Genomic DNA, 17,621 nt, shown 5'->3' with positions numbered 1-17,621 from the left:
TTTTAAAATCTGTTGCTGTCTTAGCAAAACCTGAAGTAATTTAATATGAAGCTATTTTTATGTTGTTATAGATCATTGAGAAGAAATTATAACGAAACATGCTAAGACAGATTTTTTTCCTTTTTCTTTTTTATACAGGGGATTTGGGAAACAAGGATTTCAGTGCCAAGGTAAGCCACAAATGCTTTGCTGGCTAGCATGCATTGTTGCCTCTTACTTTGAAGGCAGCCAAACCTTGCCTGCAGCAAGAAGGAAACAAGCCTGGAAAAACTAAGCAAGCATCTCAGCCTATGTAAATTCTAAAGGAGGACAATTATTCCATTAAATAACTATTGGTATCCATATCCTATACATGGAACAATCAAGTAATTGTTCATACTGTAATAAAACAAAAAGAATTTTTTTTTAAATCTCATCATGGTAAATGTCATATAATCTACATGAAATGCAGCTTCTAACTTCTCATGAAAATAATCTGTGCAATTTAGCTTTTGCAGAGACCATTTTTCACATCAGCAGCTCTTGTCTGTGTGGGCGTTTTGAAAAAATGGATTCACTTCTAGTCATATGGCTTCTTTTCATAACACAAACTCCCTGTTTTTAATTTTCATATACTGTATTTTTAGCAGGACCTTTGGTTTGAACTACATTTTAGGACAGGGAGCATTCTTCTGTCTTATGTAATACTCAATTACAAAAAAATCCACCCCTACAAAATTACCGATTTAATAAATTCTACTAACCTTGAGAAATTGAAAGCTGCTGTAGTAGGAGATAACTAGATACATGAAAGCCAGAGCATGATATGTCATATTCTCACATATCCAGTATTTTTCCTAAATTCTTATCATTATTTAACAATTAATCATAAAATAACCACACCCAACTATTGCTAATTTTTATGTCATATGTTTACCTAATTAGGATGAGCCTTTTTGTTGTCCCTTTCCTCTTCCCCCACCTTCTTCCCTACCATTTCACCTGCAGATGTACACTGCGTACTCATTAGCTAGCCTTTCGGTTGTTTCTTTCATTATATTTTTAAATGCTTGTTTGCTAATGCTTTAGAGCATATTTGACTATCCTGAATGTTGCTTTTACTTAGCAGTTGGTGAAATTATGGATTCTGTGGTATTTTTGTGGAAGTTGATGTTAGTTGATACTTCTTGAAACTAAACCTCTGAGAAACAATGTAAAAGAATGATGCCTTTTAATGATGTTGCAATAAATGTATTTCTTTCTGCAAGTAGAAACTTGCAGAGACACACATAGAGGGAAAGCATTGCATGCCTTCTCAGGGTATGCATGCAACTATGGCTCTACTATGAATCTTGTATACAAATTCCTCTATGCCCCAAGATGTTAATATTAAATTCTGTAGATATCTTCCAGTTTTTTTGCCGCTCATGGCATCCAGAGCAGTGCTGTAGATCAATCTGTAGTCCCTAGTTGGTAGTGGAATGGCATTTCCTGAATCCCATACAGGATCGCTCAGGGATTTCCTAGTTAAGGAATTTTTTAGATGTTCCTCAGAGATTTCCACTGGTATACAGAAAGTAATTGGGGCTGCATTTAAATTATAGTAACCTATCTTAAGCTTTGCAGTTTGTACAGTGTTGACTTTCTCCCATCTTCCAGTTGGGCAGCTAGTGGCCCAAACTGGCCATGATCCACTGATCTGAGACACAGATCCCATTTGGTGTAGCAGTTCATTTCCAGTATTTTGTATTCTGTGGCCAGAATTCCTTCTACCACTGTAACTCTAGCTAGGAATGGTTTTGTCTGGTGAGAACCAATCTTTATAAAGCCAGCTAAAAATTTGAGTTGTCTCATCTTCCCTCCAAATGCCATGCACGAACACAACCAAGAGTAAAAGCAGTAGAGCAGCTTGATTTATTTTTAAATGCTTCAGAAGTGACACTTTTCAGGAATCTAAATATGTTCAAACCTGACTTTTGTATGTATCAGAGCAAGATCCTGCAGTTTTTCTTTGGAGACTGTTGTATTCAGTGTTCTTGTCTGTATTCTTATACAGTCAAAATATCTAAGAAATAGTCAAATTTTAGGTAGTCTGTAGCAAGTTATTTGGTACAGTAGTAAGTTTAAATAGTGGAATTTTTTTACTCTCATTCATTAAATTTTATTGCAATCAAAATCAAAGAGTTCGTACTTTTGGGGTAATAGTCTTAAAATAAAACTTCCGTGATGAAGTTAAGCAGCTGAGTCAAAATTTTTCAGTTCAAGTTTCTGAAGCTTCCACCTAAAAAGTCACCAGCTAAAGCTGGATAGAAGAATTAGTTAGAACATGAAGAGTTAAAAAAAGGAAGTGTGAAACTAGAAGGTAGGTTGCAAAAAAATCCCATAGTTTCTTTAATTAAGCAACTGCCTTTACAGAAAAGAACTGCAAATGAAGAATAAAATGGAAATTTCAGTATGACACGAAGGAAAGACTATTACAGTGACAGCTCCTAGTGTAACAATAGTTCTTGGTCCGTCAGAGTTTCCATTATAAGAAACTTTTGTAGCACTGTTTTCAAGAGTGTTGTAAAATCTCCTGCTAGACAGAAACTTGATGTCAGGCAGGTTTCAGAGTTGGATGGTTTTATTATTTCCAAAGTTGTTTTAAATGCCTCTGGCCTTTATTACTAAGGGGAAGAGGATAGGTCCATAATAGTAATGCATCGAACTCAAATGATGCTTCTACTCTAAGAAACTGCAGTTTTTCTATGAATATTTGCACTAGTAATTCTCTAATTAAACAGAAGTCCTAACTTAGTGTTTATGCAGCATTAAACATTGCAGCTAACACAGTATGTTTTTTTACATTTTTAAAACTTCCTTTAAAACGTCACACAAAATGCAGTTCTAGTTTTATTTTGAAGAGGTGCCCTCAAAAAGGAGGAGTTCTATTTTATGTTTAAATCTAAATCTTATTTAAATTAAAACTTAATGCTATACTGTAATGATTTTTTTTTGACCATTAATACCTGTTTTCATTGGACTTGCTTTGAGCCGTGGAACATGTTTTCGACTGTGTGTGGTAATCATTGGTTTTTCATTGCAATGCCTCTGTTTCTGCTGTAGTGTTCAGCTTCAGCATTATGTAAAGACATTTAAATGAGTTCTTTGGAATTGAAGAGAAATATTATTATTTATTTCATTAAAGAGCTTTGCAAAATTATTTTTTCTCCTTATTTTTATGGGATCCCTATGATTTTGCAAAAGACAATAAATTCAGTTTTGGTATAGCTTTTAATGCGGCAGAGGTTCAGGGTGCAATTTGCACTATTGCCACGCAAATGCTTAGCAAGAGACAGTCCATGTCCTCAGTAGTTTGTCTTACTGCATGTATTCTGCTGTGGCTAGCTACTGTATTCAGGATGTCTGCTTAGGTTTACATCTATGAGTTGTGATATGCTATTTCATGGAGCAGAATTCTGTTGCATTATCGGAAATAAATTTTCCAGAGAGAGGGGTTGGGGTCAAGAAGTAGCAGTGGAAAAAGCCTGGGCCAGTCTTTGGGAATGTCTGAACTTGAAAGAGTTCAACTTGATTAACTTTCTCCTAAGGAATATATTTTCACTGCCTCCTGTTATTAGGAAGCATTTTGCTGTTTGTGTTTTATGGTTGACTTATACAAATATGAACTATTCTAGAATATTGTGCTTTTGAAACATGAGTTCTTATTCTGCTGTTTTGTTTTTGCTGTTTTCTGTTGATTGTCTTTGTGGTAGTAAAAACATGATGGTAGGATTATTTCAAGGAGTTATGGCTTTGTTTTGTTTTCTTACATTGTCAAGCAAGACAGCAAGCTGTCTGTAATGCTGAAAGCTTTTCTCTGACATGCACCTGGAAATGCTGCAAGAGGCATGTGAAAAAATGGAATAATTTAAACATTTTTCAATCTGCCACAGTCTGAAAGTTCCTCTTTTAAGAAAGCAGACTTTAAATTGAGCAAGCTTTAAAGTTAAATTTTGGCTTCATTCTTTTGATGCTCTTATACTTTCAGTATAACCTACATTTGTTTCTTTCTGTTTGATTTGTAGAAGTTTTTCTGGTGAACACAGCACAAGTAGTGATTCAGTAAGATGTGAACTCTGTATGTTGAAGAATGTGTATTTATGTATGTTTAGAGTTGTTTTAAGTTCAGCACTGAAGGCGCAGCAAGTTCCTCGAACTTAAAATATTTTTAGTTACAGCAATATAAATGTGATCAACTCATGTTCCTGATTAAGGGCCTGTTAATTCTCTCCCGAATGGTCAAAAATTATAGTTATTAACTGCAAGTTTTCCCTCTTTTATGTGATTTATGCAGGGTCTACTGAAGAACAATATTCTGCTATAGTTCAGCTTTGAAATACATTTGGCTTAAGGATAATAACTAGCTAAGGAAGAGTTTCATGGCCGTTTTCTAATTTATACATAAATAAAAACTAGAAAAATGAATTAAAGCAGATGATTATGTTTAGCTAATCTGTGCAACTGTTGCTCTTTCCACTTTTTCTTCCTATCTTCCGTCAATTTATTTTCAGGCTATTTTTTTCTCAGTGTTGAATTTTACCTTAAGTCGATGTGGTAAGCTTTTTGGAATAGCTTGTGTCATCCCAGGTACAATTCCTAATGCAGCTGGTTCAGGGTTAGTCAGACACCTATAGTAACTCCTTCACTAAAAATGGAATGGTTGGATTCTGTTCTTTTTACTGTTCTTGCAAATATCATAACATTGGCACATCAAACCAGCACTTCATTTCCTCTGCATTGTTTATCTTTTGTCCGCTAGTTCTTGACCTCTCTTCTACAATGAAAACCCACTGAAGCCTCCTTCTTTTAAATCATGCATTTTCATTAAAAAGGTTGTCTTAAAGGTCTTTGTAGAGAGGCGGTCGAGAAAGTAATTTTTAATGCTGTATCTGTGATCTGAAGATATGAACCGGTGAAACCTCTGAACACCTGTGACCTGGCTGATGTGCAGTTTTTATTACTCCTCAGTTCTGTTACCACATGTGTACAGAGGAAGCAGCACAATTAATTCTTTCTTTTGTGTGGATCAAGGCTTAATTCTTGGTTTTCCATCCTGATAGCTGTGCTTCCCCTACCAACAGTTTCTTGTTCATTTCACTACTTCATTTTCCTTTGTAACTAGAAAAAAAACCCACCAACCTCAAACTAATAAAGGAAATTTATTACATTGCTGTGTTGCTTCTCATAAAATATTTTCTGTCTTCCTTACTTGGAAATGTTATTGCCAAAGGGTGGATAAGATACAAAGTAAGTTCCCCTCTCTACGCCAGAACTGCTTCTCTTGTATCATTAACATTTTTGTGGTAAGATTGGATATTACAGGCCACAGTTTGAACAATGTGTGTTTTTCTTTGCAGTCATTATATTACTTATTAATCATGTGCTGCTGTTTACATTAACCGACATTTCTGTAAGCTGGACACCGAGAAGTGAATTCTATGGAATTCACTAAGTCTGTGACTGATGCTTTCTATGTAACAACAGTGAGCATGAAATCTTCTGAAATGGAAACTTAGTATGGATATTCTTAAAACAGCTGACTTGTTAATGATTTTCATGCATGTAACTTGGAGGTAGCTGTTCAAAAATGGAAACCCCCGAGCAAAAACTAAACGCATACACATCCTGCCAAAAACAAAACCCAAACCAAAAAAAACCCCAAAATACAAACTCCAAACAAAACCCAAACCCACCTGGGAGCAGAAATTGTCTGTGCAGACAGTTTCTGTGATTCCTCTAGCCAGCTTTGTCCTTTCCATTGGCCTTTTGCCCTCAGCCTAATCTGTGGACTGTGTATCTCTGGACTCCTCCTCAGAGGACAGCGATTTTAATGATCTGCAGATAATCTGACATACAGATTATAAGCATGCAGATAAAAGGCTTGTTGTGCATTTGCCTTATCGCCCTCTATTTATTTATTTATGTATTCTTCACCTCCTTCGGCTGTCCCTTTCCTTCCCTTTGCAACATATGTCCCATATCATGAGGAAATACAATCCTGTTAATTGCCTGATGCCAGTGTAAGTTTAGATTCTGTTCCTGTCGCTGCAGCTGAACTATGAGAGTTCTTTGAAAAATTACCCATGTTCAAAGCTTTTACTGAGAACAGCGTTGCCGTGCCAGTGCAACTCCTGAGTCTTAATGAGTGCAAATACATTAGTGTTGGGTCAGATCAGGAAAGCCCTTTGGAAATGTATGTCCCAGTCGTCCCTGCTTTCACAGTGCTTTGGTTTGCATTGCTGGGTGATCTTGTAGCACGCAAAGTGGATTTCCTTCAGGTGATACTGAACAGAGAGTTACATTACCGCAGCACATTTAATGTCCTCCAGGTGCTAAGGGGTGTTGGTTCATGGATCACACTGCAGCTAATGCAACATAAAACCCCTGAAATGTGGATTGTATGGGTGTCTAGTTCTTAGCCCTGTTTTGTGCTACAAATCCGTTCCTAGTGGGGAATTACTTGATAATGTGGACATATTGCTTATGCTTTCAGCGCTTGTTTTCTGGGTGGGGATGGAGATGTGTTGTCTCTGAGCACCATTACTCTATGGAAAGGACAACAGGACATCTTTGTCAGAAGAGGGAAGACAAGTGTATTCATTTTGGTGCAGATTCTCTGTTACTACAATGATGTACATAACAAAAAAAAAATCTATATATCAAATAGAAGCCCAATTCACTCAACAGAATATGTCAGAGAAATAGAAATGAAACAGAAATATGCCGTTGTACTTCTGTTCTTCTAGAAAATTTCCTTTTGTGCTCATCAAAACTGGAACATAATTAAATCTTATCTTGCAGCAAAAGTTTTTTTTTCCTTGTCTTACATTTCAAGGGCAAACCCATTGTCACCCTTCCCACTCTTCTAACATGTTAAGTTTTGTTTACTTGAATTGGTTAGATATCCCAGCATGGTGTTCCAGTTAAAAGAAACTGACTGTTCCAGTGCCCTGGATGTAATTCTGTGAAACTCTTCAGCTTCTAATTAAAGATGTGGGAGTGATAGCTCATTCCGAGTTGACAGATAAACCAGTTTGAGTCCTGCGCAAGATAAAGTTTGGCATATTCTTTATTTTCTCCTCTGCTTTGGTGTAATATTGCACATCAGCTGCTGATACACAGCCACATATGGTGTTAATTTTATACAAGATTTTTGCGGATGTAACTGACTTATGCTGTGAGCGGAATTTAATGAAATGTTGGAAAGTTGCAGAAAGGTTAAGATTTCCCTGTTGGGATGCATTCATAACTATTTCTTTTATGTTTGGTTTTGTGGGTTGTTTCTCTTTAGGATGAAAGGTAAAAATAATAAGGTACAACAAAATATTTAATACTTCAGGCTCAGTTCCTCAGCTTTTACTTCTGCAGTAGAAAGCATGAAAGTCTAAAGTGAAGGACTCTCTTGTGTGTAATTAATAATAGGAACTACCCTTTAAGTGTTTTTAAATTCTTCTGGATGCTGAACATCATAATTCTAACTGATCTCAGCAATGCTTGTTGAGGATTTGTAGAGGCTGGGAGTGCTTAGGAGTTGCTTATCAGCTGTTAATTTTTCAGTTGCAGCTATTTATGAACACTGCCTTCCACAAATATGATTCATAACAGTTACCTTGTAAGTCAGGCAACAGAGCACGTGTGTAGGCATCTTTCTGTGGATTTCATTGTCATTTACTCTGATCTCTTAATTATTGTTTGATTTACATGAAGTTTCTTGGTTCCTTTCTGCAATTATATAGCTCAGAGTGTAAGGTACCGCAGCCACATCGGCCCTTTTTCCCGAATATCTTCTAATGGATTCATGTAGATTTTGAAATCACTTTACTGTCTTTATTAATTAAAATCTTTTCATCAAATGAGCTTTATTAGAAGTCTGGAATATGTCCCTATAAATGTAGAAGCTCACTGGAATTACTATTTTTGCCTGTGCCCTATCGTTCACAAAACGTCTGTTTGTTTAATAATTTATTTAGACTGATACAGAAACAACTTTTTGAACTAAAAATGCAAGCTTGTCCAGAAACACCAAAAATATGGTCATTGTTACTCTCTTAATTTGCTACTTTTCTAGTTTTTAAAATGAAGCTGCAAATTTCTAATTAATATTTGTCTTTATATGATGGCCAGTCAAGATTTATAAAAACTTTGCTCTTCATTTACAATCACATCTATAAGTTTCGACACCATCAGAAGTGTCTGTGAATGGACAATGATCAACACAAATTGCTTGTATGGCCCATTCAAGTCTTTATTTCCCATGTGTAATAATTATCAAGTTGTTTTCTTTTTTCTTTTTGCTAAGAAAATAGCCCATATTCAGAAAAGAAAATTGTAATTTTTAATTAGTTGCAGCCATTGCCCTTTTTCTTCTTTGGCTTCAATCAAAAGAATTGTATAAAGCTATTAATATTGTATACATTGCAAACATTTGCATATAGATAAATGAAGCTTATAATTGCTTTGGGGATCTGCAATTTTAATTCTGGAGCAAAACTTTATGAAGATTATGTTTCTGAAAACTAGATATTTTTTCTGCTCCAAAAGATCCTTAAAAAGAGTGTAATGAACATTGCTACCAATTTAATTAACCATTTTCAAATTTTAAATCTACAAGAATCAGATGTTGAGAAACTGGTTTTGAAATCCAAGCAGACAGAACCCCACTAATAATGTACATCAGTGTGTCTACTTAGTGTATGTTAAAAAAGGATGAGTGACTCAAAAGTGGATCAGATACTATCCTTACATTACTGTGAAATATGGGAAAAGTACAAGGTACAAACTGAAGAGGGACATTCTCATTTTGAAGAGTGTTGAACTTCATTCCCAGTATAACTCACTTTCCAAAGCACAGATTATTTCACTCTTCATTTAACTTTAAAATTAATAGCATTTTTAACTTCTCTGGAATGTGTGCTAAATATGTTATTCTAGTTTCTCAGTAAACAAAACATTATTCATGTACAGGAATGAGTTGGGAGAATAGCTTCTCTTCTTCTTTCAGCTTCTAGTCTGTGTTGGGTTTTTATTTTGTTTTTTTACTCACCAGGACATCAACCAGAATCCACTCCAAGGTATTCTTGTCCTCAGGATATTGGCCATTAATATCCAAAAAGGTGAATCTTTCTGTTCTGGCAAAGAGTGCAGAAAGAGGCCTTATCTTATGGAAAGCTATTGTGTATGTTAGTATGTTGGTGGCTTGATTTTTAAGTGTCTTTGTTTCCTAGGACGTTATTGTTAGTAACCATAACCTGCATTCTTATCGCTTTTCCCTGCAGATAGGCTCAAAGTAACTTTTGTAAAGTGCAAAACGATCCTCCTCAATTGCTGTTGCTTGCTAGAGTACATCTCTGCAGTGTCGCTGTCCTGCTTCTGTACCCCACTGCCTGCATTTCTATGGCATTGCCTGATTCTCTGGGAAAAGAAGTGTTAACTAGTGCCTGTTCTCTGGTACCTGTTACCTGAACTAGTTTTTTCATTTTTTGCACACAGGCTTTGATCCACAGCGAATTTTTGTGTGTCTGAAGATGGTGACATGCTGCCTGTTGATGACAGGTTCTGGGCATCGCAATTTTCTCCTATTCCAGAATTTCAGAAAATAAATGCATTTCAACCTAACAATTCCCTGAATTTGTTTGACTCAGAGGAATTGTTAAAAAATAATCATGTTACAATAAATATAGAAATAGACTAATGCAACAGAATTCACTATAAGGAGAGATAGATATATTTTCCAAGTTTTTCCATCGTGGCAGGTTAGTTGGTTGAATTTCTGACATGCCCTAAAATTAGTCAGATTTTGGATTGCTTTTACCTTGTTTGCCAACTTTTACTTCAAATGAATTAAATTTGAGAGCATTCCAAGTATGTCAGTTTTATATCTTCCTTCTTGTCATCAGTTTTTACAAATTTACATCTGTTGGATATATTTTTATAAAATGGAACTTCTCTGTTAATACAAGCGGATGTGCACACAGTAGAGCGCAGTAGGTACACTCCCGTGCATGGATTTTTCAGTTCTTCTGTATGTGTCTAGGCCCGTTGAGACCAACCTTGCAAGATCACCGAAAGAAGGGAGAAAAAAATAATTTTGTTTATATTCCTTTTCAAATATTTGGATGCCCAGATATTGCTCAGAATTCCTTTTGATCTTACTGTGTGAGCCTTTGAAATGCAGTAAAGGCTCAGTAAATCTAGCTGCACATCGTAGTTCAACTATTCCTTGTGGTGTCTCCATTGCATTGTTTGTCCGTGACAAATGAACACAACCGTTGCCAACTGCCTGAAGACCCTGGGGAATAAAAGTGCATTTTGTTTAATATGAAAACTGACTAAAATTCCATTCTTATCCCAGCATATCAGTGGGCAAAAAGGTGGCGTTTTTCATGGTAGTTTTATTTCTTTGTGTTGCTATTTGCTTGTCTAAATCTGACCTATATGTTGGTACAAATAGTATGTGTTCTTTAGTGTTAGTTTCTGAATTGCCTATGCAGTAATATCCCTGATTTACCTCTAAAAAGGAGCATAGCTACTGAAGAGGGTTTTAAAGTGCAAGTGGTGGATATGTTTTATACATTTTTCTTAGAAGTGGTATTATTTCCTAAGAGATCATACAGTCATTATGCCGACTGCACAGCATGCTAGTGCATCAGATGATTTTACGCTCTGGTGTTCTGTGTGCTATTGCCAGTTGTTTCACTAAGTAGTACTTTTAAGTGTTTTGTTCTGCCTTAGATATCCGTGTGTCCTGATAAATCTTGTAGGCTGTAAAACTGATGCCTGCCCTTGTTTGACATATGCGTAGAACTCAGCAAAGCTTCTAAGATTTCTGTGAAACTGAAGTCTCTTGTCAGCTTCCTGGTGCTGTATAATGATGAACAGCTTAGTTGTCATGTTTGTATAAAGTTCTGTTCATTTAATTAAGCTTGAGCTTGGGTTTCTTTGAACACTTTACAAACCCAGAATTACGTTGTGTATATTATACATGGTACAGGGGCAGGCGTCACTTTCATTTTCAAATATAAGTACATTATATTACAAATATTTAAGGCTTGTATTTTATTAACAACTTGTATATGCTACATCATCATTTTGTGGCAGCAAACGTTTTACGTGGTTTCTGTGGGTTTGGATACTTGACAACAAATATCCTGAAGACCAAGTCCATTAGCTTCAGGTTACTCCTGAAAGTCCATCAAACATGATATCCCTGGAAGCCTAGGATGGCTTTAGTATCTGGGACAGATATAAAGGAGCAGATAGGCTTGCCTTTGACTTTTGCTTGATGTGCCTTGTCCTAGTCGAGGTTCCTTTTTTTATAAATGGAATAGAAAATGTAATGAGAACACTGTAAAATATTTGATAATGGACCCATCTCTATATCTGGAAGAGGGAGGACAAACCTTTGCCACCCTTGCATCCTTTTCCTGGGTCTGTTGAAGGTCTTTGATTTCAGATTCTTTTGTTTCCTGCCTGTGCCTTAAACTTCCCTCTGGGTCTGTGTTATACTTCTTGTGCGCATTTATAATTGTATGCTGCAACTACGGCTCCAGATTTTAAACAACCCAGACACCATAATGGGAATATAAAGTCCCAAGGCTTTTTACTGCTACTGTCATCCTAAGTGCTTTTGAATCCTGATAACAAAACAATAAAATGTGGGTGGTTAGGTTAACGTGACTGAGACTTCATGTTAGAAGATATTGAGTGAACAAATTTGTTGATGCAAGGCCATGAGTTTATGGACACATAATAATTTTGGAGTATTGATTATTTAAGTAAATGTGTTGCTGAAGATTGATGAAGGGAATAAGACTTCATCATATATCATAAATGTATTTGGAGGTCTAATTGGGTTTATGCGGGTTTCTATAACAAGCTTTCTGCAAAAAGCATTGATAAATATGCTCTGTAAGGTTTAATGAAGCCCTAAACACTATACATGGAGCTTATTTTGTAATTTAAATCATTAGAAAGAGTACTAACTGTAGAACTCAGTGTAGAATTAAATTTTTAATAAATCTTGCTCTTTCTTGGCTTTTATTAAACTTATGCAAATATTGACCTTTGAATTTTACCATTGCCTATGTTTTATCGAGCCTTCCTTTGAAGAGACAGGGGGATGGGTGTGGTATCATCTTTAAGCTTTTGTTGTAATAATTAAAAGGGCAGTGTCAGACATAAGGATCATTTGACATTTAACACGGCAAAATGAAAAGCAAATCGGTGACAAAGTCAGTAGGGTTAACTTTAGAACCATCGAATGTGAAGTATAGAGAATGGAGAGTAGGCTGGCCGGCAGGCAGCGTAACTGGTGTTTTTCCAGAACTACCAAAACACGGTTCACACCAGTTCTGCAGCAAGGGGTACTCATTATAGGAGTGTAGGATTGTATTCATGTTGAGCTAATAAATGTTCTTCATATTTTAAAGCCTGGATCTTGCAATCTGCTTTGCATGAATGGATCAGTATTGCGATTGACGAACATCTATCTGTTACGTCATTCTATATGGAACAACTCTTGGGATCTGGGCTTAATCTGTAGTTAGTAGTATAGGCTTTAATACTTATTTTTATTTGCAGTGCAGAGATCCTCTGAATAACTGAAGCCTCATATTATGCAGAATATTCTGCATTAATATTTAGTAAAGTGAGATGCCCTTGATACAGAAGGTTTAGTAAACTAGAGGGGCACTGGGTGTGCTGACATGTGCACATGTTATCCTGTCACGTTCCATATGAATTCTTCTTGAAGTGAAAATTATTTGCTTGGGCTCGGTACTGAAACGTCAATTTAATAGCTTGATAATATCTCTTAAAATTTTACATTAAAATATTCTGTCATATAAATAGTTGAATTAATTTAAATTATGCTCATCATGGCTGTACGCAGGGACAGAGCTGTAAACGCCACCTGAAGCAGTCATTGGATATAATATATACCTCATCAGGACAGAGTGGCCAACTTACAGACCATGCAAAAAATTTCTCATTATATGCACATATCTCATAACAGTAATTAAGAAGCAGTAGTGAGAAGATGCAGGCCTTACTTCCTAGGTAACTCAGAGAATGGCCTCATCCCCTGGGCATTTATTATGCATAAATACACTGTGAAATAACTTGGATGATTTTACCATTCTACCAGTGGTGATCCTGTTAGGAAAAGCCTACAGCACTCGGTATTTCTCAGCAAATAGAGTTCTGCCAGGCTTAATGATACAGAGATGATTCTTTGTTTTCATTTCCCCCCTTCATATTTTAGAATATAGTTATCAATGGAGCCAAATATGATATACTTAAAACTTGTTCTCAGCAGGTAAGTCCTCATCACTTACATATGTGACTTCCCTGTTGTGCTGTTGTATGAGGAAAGCTCAGGCAATGGCTCTGGCTATGTGTGTTGTGGTACTTGCTCCTTGAACCAATTTCTTTCTGTAGTTACTCTTGAGTTTTAGGGTGACTCTGTCCTTCCATTCAGGTTATTTTGCTGTACACAGTTAATTAAATTAAGAGGATGACAGAAATCAAAGAGGTAATGGGAAAGAGAAGGGTCTTGCCTGAGAAAATGATCAAGAGGTATTTTCTGTTGTGCTATCGATTAAAAAAATGTGGGTTTTTTCGGTGGTGAACCCCCCCCCCTCCCGTTACAGCCTATTTTGAAAAAAATAGAACCCTTAATTCTAGCTCTTGTTGCATGTGCAAATTGTTTTCAAGCCTCAACCCAGGGATAAATAGAGTAATTTATTCTTCTGTGGTATCTCTTTCTGCAGTTCGAAATTCATTCTGACCTGATGGTGAGATGCAGGGTAACAGATGCAATCTTTGGATCAACCAGCTACAGCTTTTGTGTTAACCAGTCATCAGGAAATATCACTAAATTACTGGAGTACAAAACACATCTGTTGGAAATATGTTTAAGTCTTTTGTGAAATAGGATGGGGAAAACGTTACTAGAATGGGGAGTGGCTTTAGAAACAGCTGTGCTAAACAGCGGAGTGTGGACCATGTGAATGAGCTCTCTTCAGAAATCTGAGCAGACGTAGCTGGGGTTGGGTTCGTGTGGCTTCTCTCCAACTGCTTTGTTTCTCTGACTGTTGCATAAGTGAGTTCTGTGGTTTGTTCGGGTTTTCTGTCAGTTTGAAATCCGCCTGTGTGGAACTTGGTGGGCAGTGGCCTAAATGCGTATGTGGCTTTCCCAGAGTTAAAGCTTAAAGGTTTAGTTGCTTATAATTCCAGATTTAGTCTCGACTTCACTAGGTACGTTTTCGTCTTATTTTTGAAGGAACGCTGTCCGAATTTTTCTATTCAGAAGGAAAGGATTAAGACTATGAATCAATCCTTTAGCATTTGCTTGGCCCTAAACTTTGATATTTTATTAATTTGTTTTAATGGCATAATCCATGTTGCCATGAGGATGCTTTTCAAGGCCACATGTCTGCTCTTAGAAATTGATGTCCTACTGTGTTTTATAACAGCATGTCCTGACTCTGAAGTTGCCTATCATGTAGCCCTGATGCAAGTGCTCCCAGCCTTTTCCCCTCCTCATCATCTCACGTGCTCTCTGCACAAGTGCTGCAAGCTTCACTTACTTGTCCTTAAAAGCATAGTGGCAATTACAGCACCAGAACTTTGGAAAGCATTGATGTGGCACTTGAAGTGGAAGCCCTGAAGGAGGATAATGAGTTCTGTATTAGTTGTTAATACTGGATAAAACATCAGTTTCTTTCAGCACTCCTGGTAATGGATCCTGCAAAAATTTCAGACTGAAAATAGAAGAAAATCTTTTTGCTAATGCATATTTTGGACTTTGGCTTTAGAAGAGATAGAACACTTGTGGTTATTTAACATGTGTAGTTTCTGCAGAACAGTTCTAATACTAGTGCTGGCTTTAAGATGTGAATTGCTTTCAAGTTCAGTTGGGATGTGGAAACCTCTCTCTGTATGTCTTATTTATTAAGTTATCTCATGAGACCAGTTTACACAAAGATTCTGTTGAGCAATGTGAAATGTCAGTTTTCTTGGCTTCAAAACAACTGGGTGTCCAAAATAGTTTTTGTGTTGATGGGAAACTCTAAGCTTTCTCTAGAAGAAAGTACTAAACCAATGTGTTTTTAAAAATTGTGCCTGTGTCTCCACATTGGCTTTAGGAAAAGGGCCATCTGTCAGTTTGTGAAGGTAGTGTTTTGTTTTAGGGCTAAGAAGTCTCCATGCTGTCTCCTGGGAAAATACCAAGATCTCTGATACCACAGCTTTTTACTTACAGATTACTGATGTTTAAAAGGTAGAAATTTATCAGAGATCCAGCTGTTCTAGTTTTGCTTATTACCTGTGTATGCATACCTTAAAGCTTAGGCTTGCTTTTCACACACTGAGATCATAACATGCTTATGGTACTCTGAACTAAAAATGTCTCTATTATGTTTAAATTTTGTCCTTAGACAGTAGCACTCTGCATTTCTGTCATCGATTTAAGGCTCCCCAAGACAGTAAAAATGTAATTGCATTTAGTGTCATTTGTGTGTTAGACTAATACTGTCTCTATCTGTAAAACAGCGATATTTTGCAGTGCTGAAGTTATACGGATCGTGTCAGAATCAAGGACATGAGATAAATATGGAAGACAGGACCTTTATTTTTTGTTTTCATCATTGTTGTACAGTGTCTTGTGCAGAGATGTATTTATGTTTTACAAGAATCCTTGTCCTAAGGAGTTTAAATGTTAAAGGGATGAGTCAGTGTAAAAACAGAACAGTGCAGTTCAGAGCAGTGGTACAGTAGCCTGTACAGTGTTGCTTCATCAGAGCTTCACCCATGTTTGCCCTTGCTCTTTATTCTGCAGAGTCAGGTGTGGGGTTTTTTGGCTGGTGGGAAGCTTTGTTTTTTCAAGCAGAATATTATAGAGGTCATTGTCTAGAAGCAGAGTCATTTAATTTGGGCTTTCAATGAGGAATTATTTTCATAACTTGTTATACCTGAAGAATGAGTGTGTTATCTTACTTTCCATTTAGTTTTCTGTTAGGGAAGTGTATTCTCTTCTAAACCTCTTTTGCCTTCTGTAGGACACTACATGACTCAAGGGTTGTTTAAATGAGAACAAATGTATAATGGACACCTTTCTTGCTGTCTGCTTGCTCCGAGTAATCTGTTCCTTAGATCATCCATTTAGGGGACATTGAGTTCTGTGATGAGTTTCTGTAAACTGCAACAACTCTGTCCATGCCAGACCCAAGCTTGTCGCTGCTCCAGTATTGTCATTTTATCACTTGCTTCACAAGTGGGAATTTAAATTCTGATTTCATAGTTAAAAGATTTTAGGTATTTAGGTTGGAAAGTCAGTGCACTGCTCCTCTGTTTTAGTCCATTACAAGGTTTAACTTGGGAAATCCATGCAGGTCTGAGATTTGTTGCAAATTATTATGGATACCGGTAGCATTCGCTACCTTGGCTTTGTTAAATCACTGTTTGTGTCTGAAAGGTTATGTGTAAGGGCTGAAGAGGCAAACATATGCTAAGGTTAGAGTGTGGTTTGTACGGTGCTTCTGAAATTTCAAATCTTCCTTCTAGACCATGGCACTGGTCATGATTAACACAGTAAAATTTTGTCCGGTCATACTAACAGAATCTTGTTATCAATATCGCTGGATTCTCTTTATAGAGAAGAAATGTTTTAAATGTTTGTACACATGGTGTTCCATCTTTAAAGGTAATAAGATTAAAATCTGTGACCAAGGTGTCTTTAGGAAAAAAAGGGGGGTGGTGGGATATGTCACAACCTTTGTGGAATAGATAATGATGCGATAAATCGATGTCTTAGCGATTTTGATTCGGGTGGAAACTTGGTACAGCTGCATCTTAAAAAGCATGGAAAAACTATTTCTAGTAGCTAATTTCTGCAGATAGCAACAAATTCAGCGTGCTATTACTTTGCAATGCTTCCTTATCTGAAGCCGATGGAATGAAACAGAGATGTCTTAAAAATACAGCCTATAACATAGCTATAAACCCCCTCAGTTCTAGTAGTACTTGCTCTTATTGACATTGCTTCTTTCATCCTGGAACGCTTTTTTTCATCTTCAGCTCCTTCTTTGACCTCAATTTGAGTCAGATTCTTTCTAGTTTAGCAGCTCTAAAGCTGGAGGGAGAGTACGTAACTTATCCTGGAGGTGGCAAATGCTTCCATACCAACCTGCTTCCTTGCAGGACTGTGCTGGAGCCTGGAGCAGTGGGGCAGAAGAGTTTAGCCTGAAATGCCCCAGCTTGCCCTACCCTGCCTCTAGAGCCCCCATAGTTCTGACTTCTGGGGTGAAACTTGTGCAGGCTTCTCTTCCACCCTGGAAGGGATTTGTGCCTGGCAAGTGTTTACCTGCCCTGGATTTATGCCATCATGATAGTTATTCATGTGAAAATGTAGGAGAAGGAAATGAAACACAGGAGGCAGAGAAGAGAGAACAGGAGGAACCTTGGCAGAGGGCAAGTGCTGGGAGCAGGGGAGCTGGGAACCTGCCTGGGCATCCTCTCTCAGGATAGCAGGCAGTGGTTCCTGGGGCGTACGGGCAGCTGGGTTTACACTTTGCTACAGGTCGTCTGTGTTTTTAGAACAC

At 37.0% G+C, this 17,621-nt stretch overlaps 1 protein-coding gene across 3 annotated transcripts in view; it reads left to right on the top strand.

The window, feature by feature from the left end:
- Positions 1-17,621, top strand: part of PRKCA (protein kinase C alpha) — a 163,933-nt gene that overhangs the window by 3,792 nt on the left and 142,520 nt on the right. For all 3 annotated transcript variants that reach the window (XM_064467307.1, XM_064467308.1, XM_064467309.1), the window contains exon 2: positions 139-170. In XM_064467307.1, coding sequence (XP_064323377.1) covers positions 139-170 — 32 coding nt within the window. The remainder of the gene's footprint in view (positions 1-138; positions 171-17,621) is intronic.

Source organism: Phalacrocorax carbo, chromosome 16 (assembly GCF_963921805.1).
Source record: "Phalacrocorax carbo chromosome 16, bPhaCar2.1, whole genome shotgun sequence".
Taxonomy (NCBI): domain Eukaryota; kingdom Metazoa; phylum Chordata; class Aves; order Suliformes; family Phalacrocoracidae; genus Phalacrocorax; species Phalacrocorax carbo.
The sequence above is the reverse complement of the archived record's forward strand: the minus strand, read 5'-3'. Positions and strand labels throughout refer to the sequence as shown.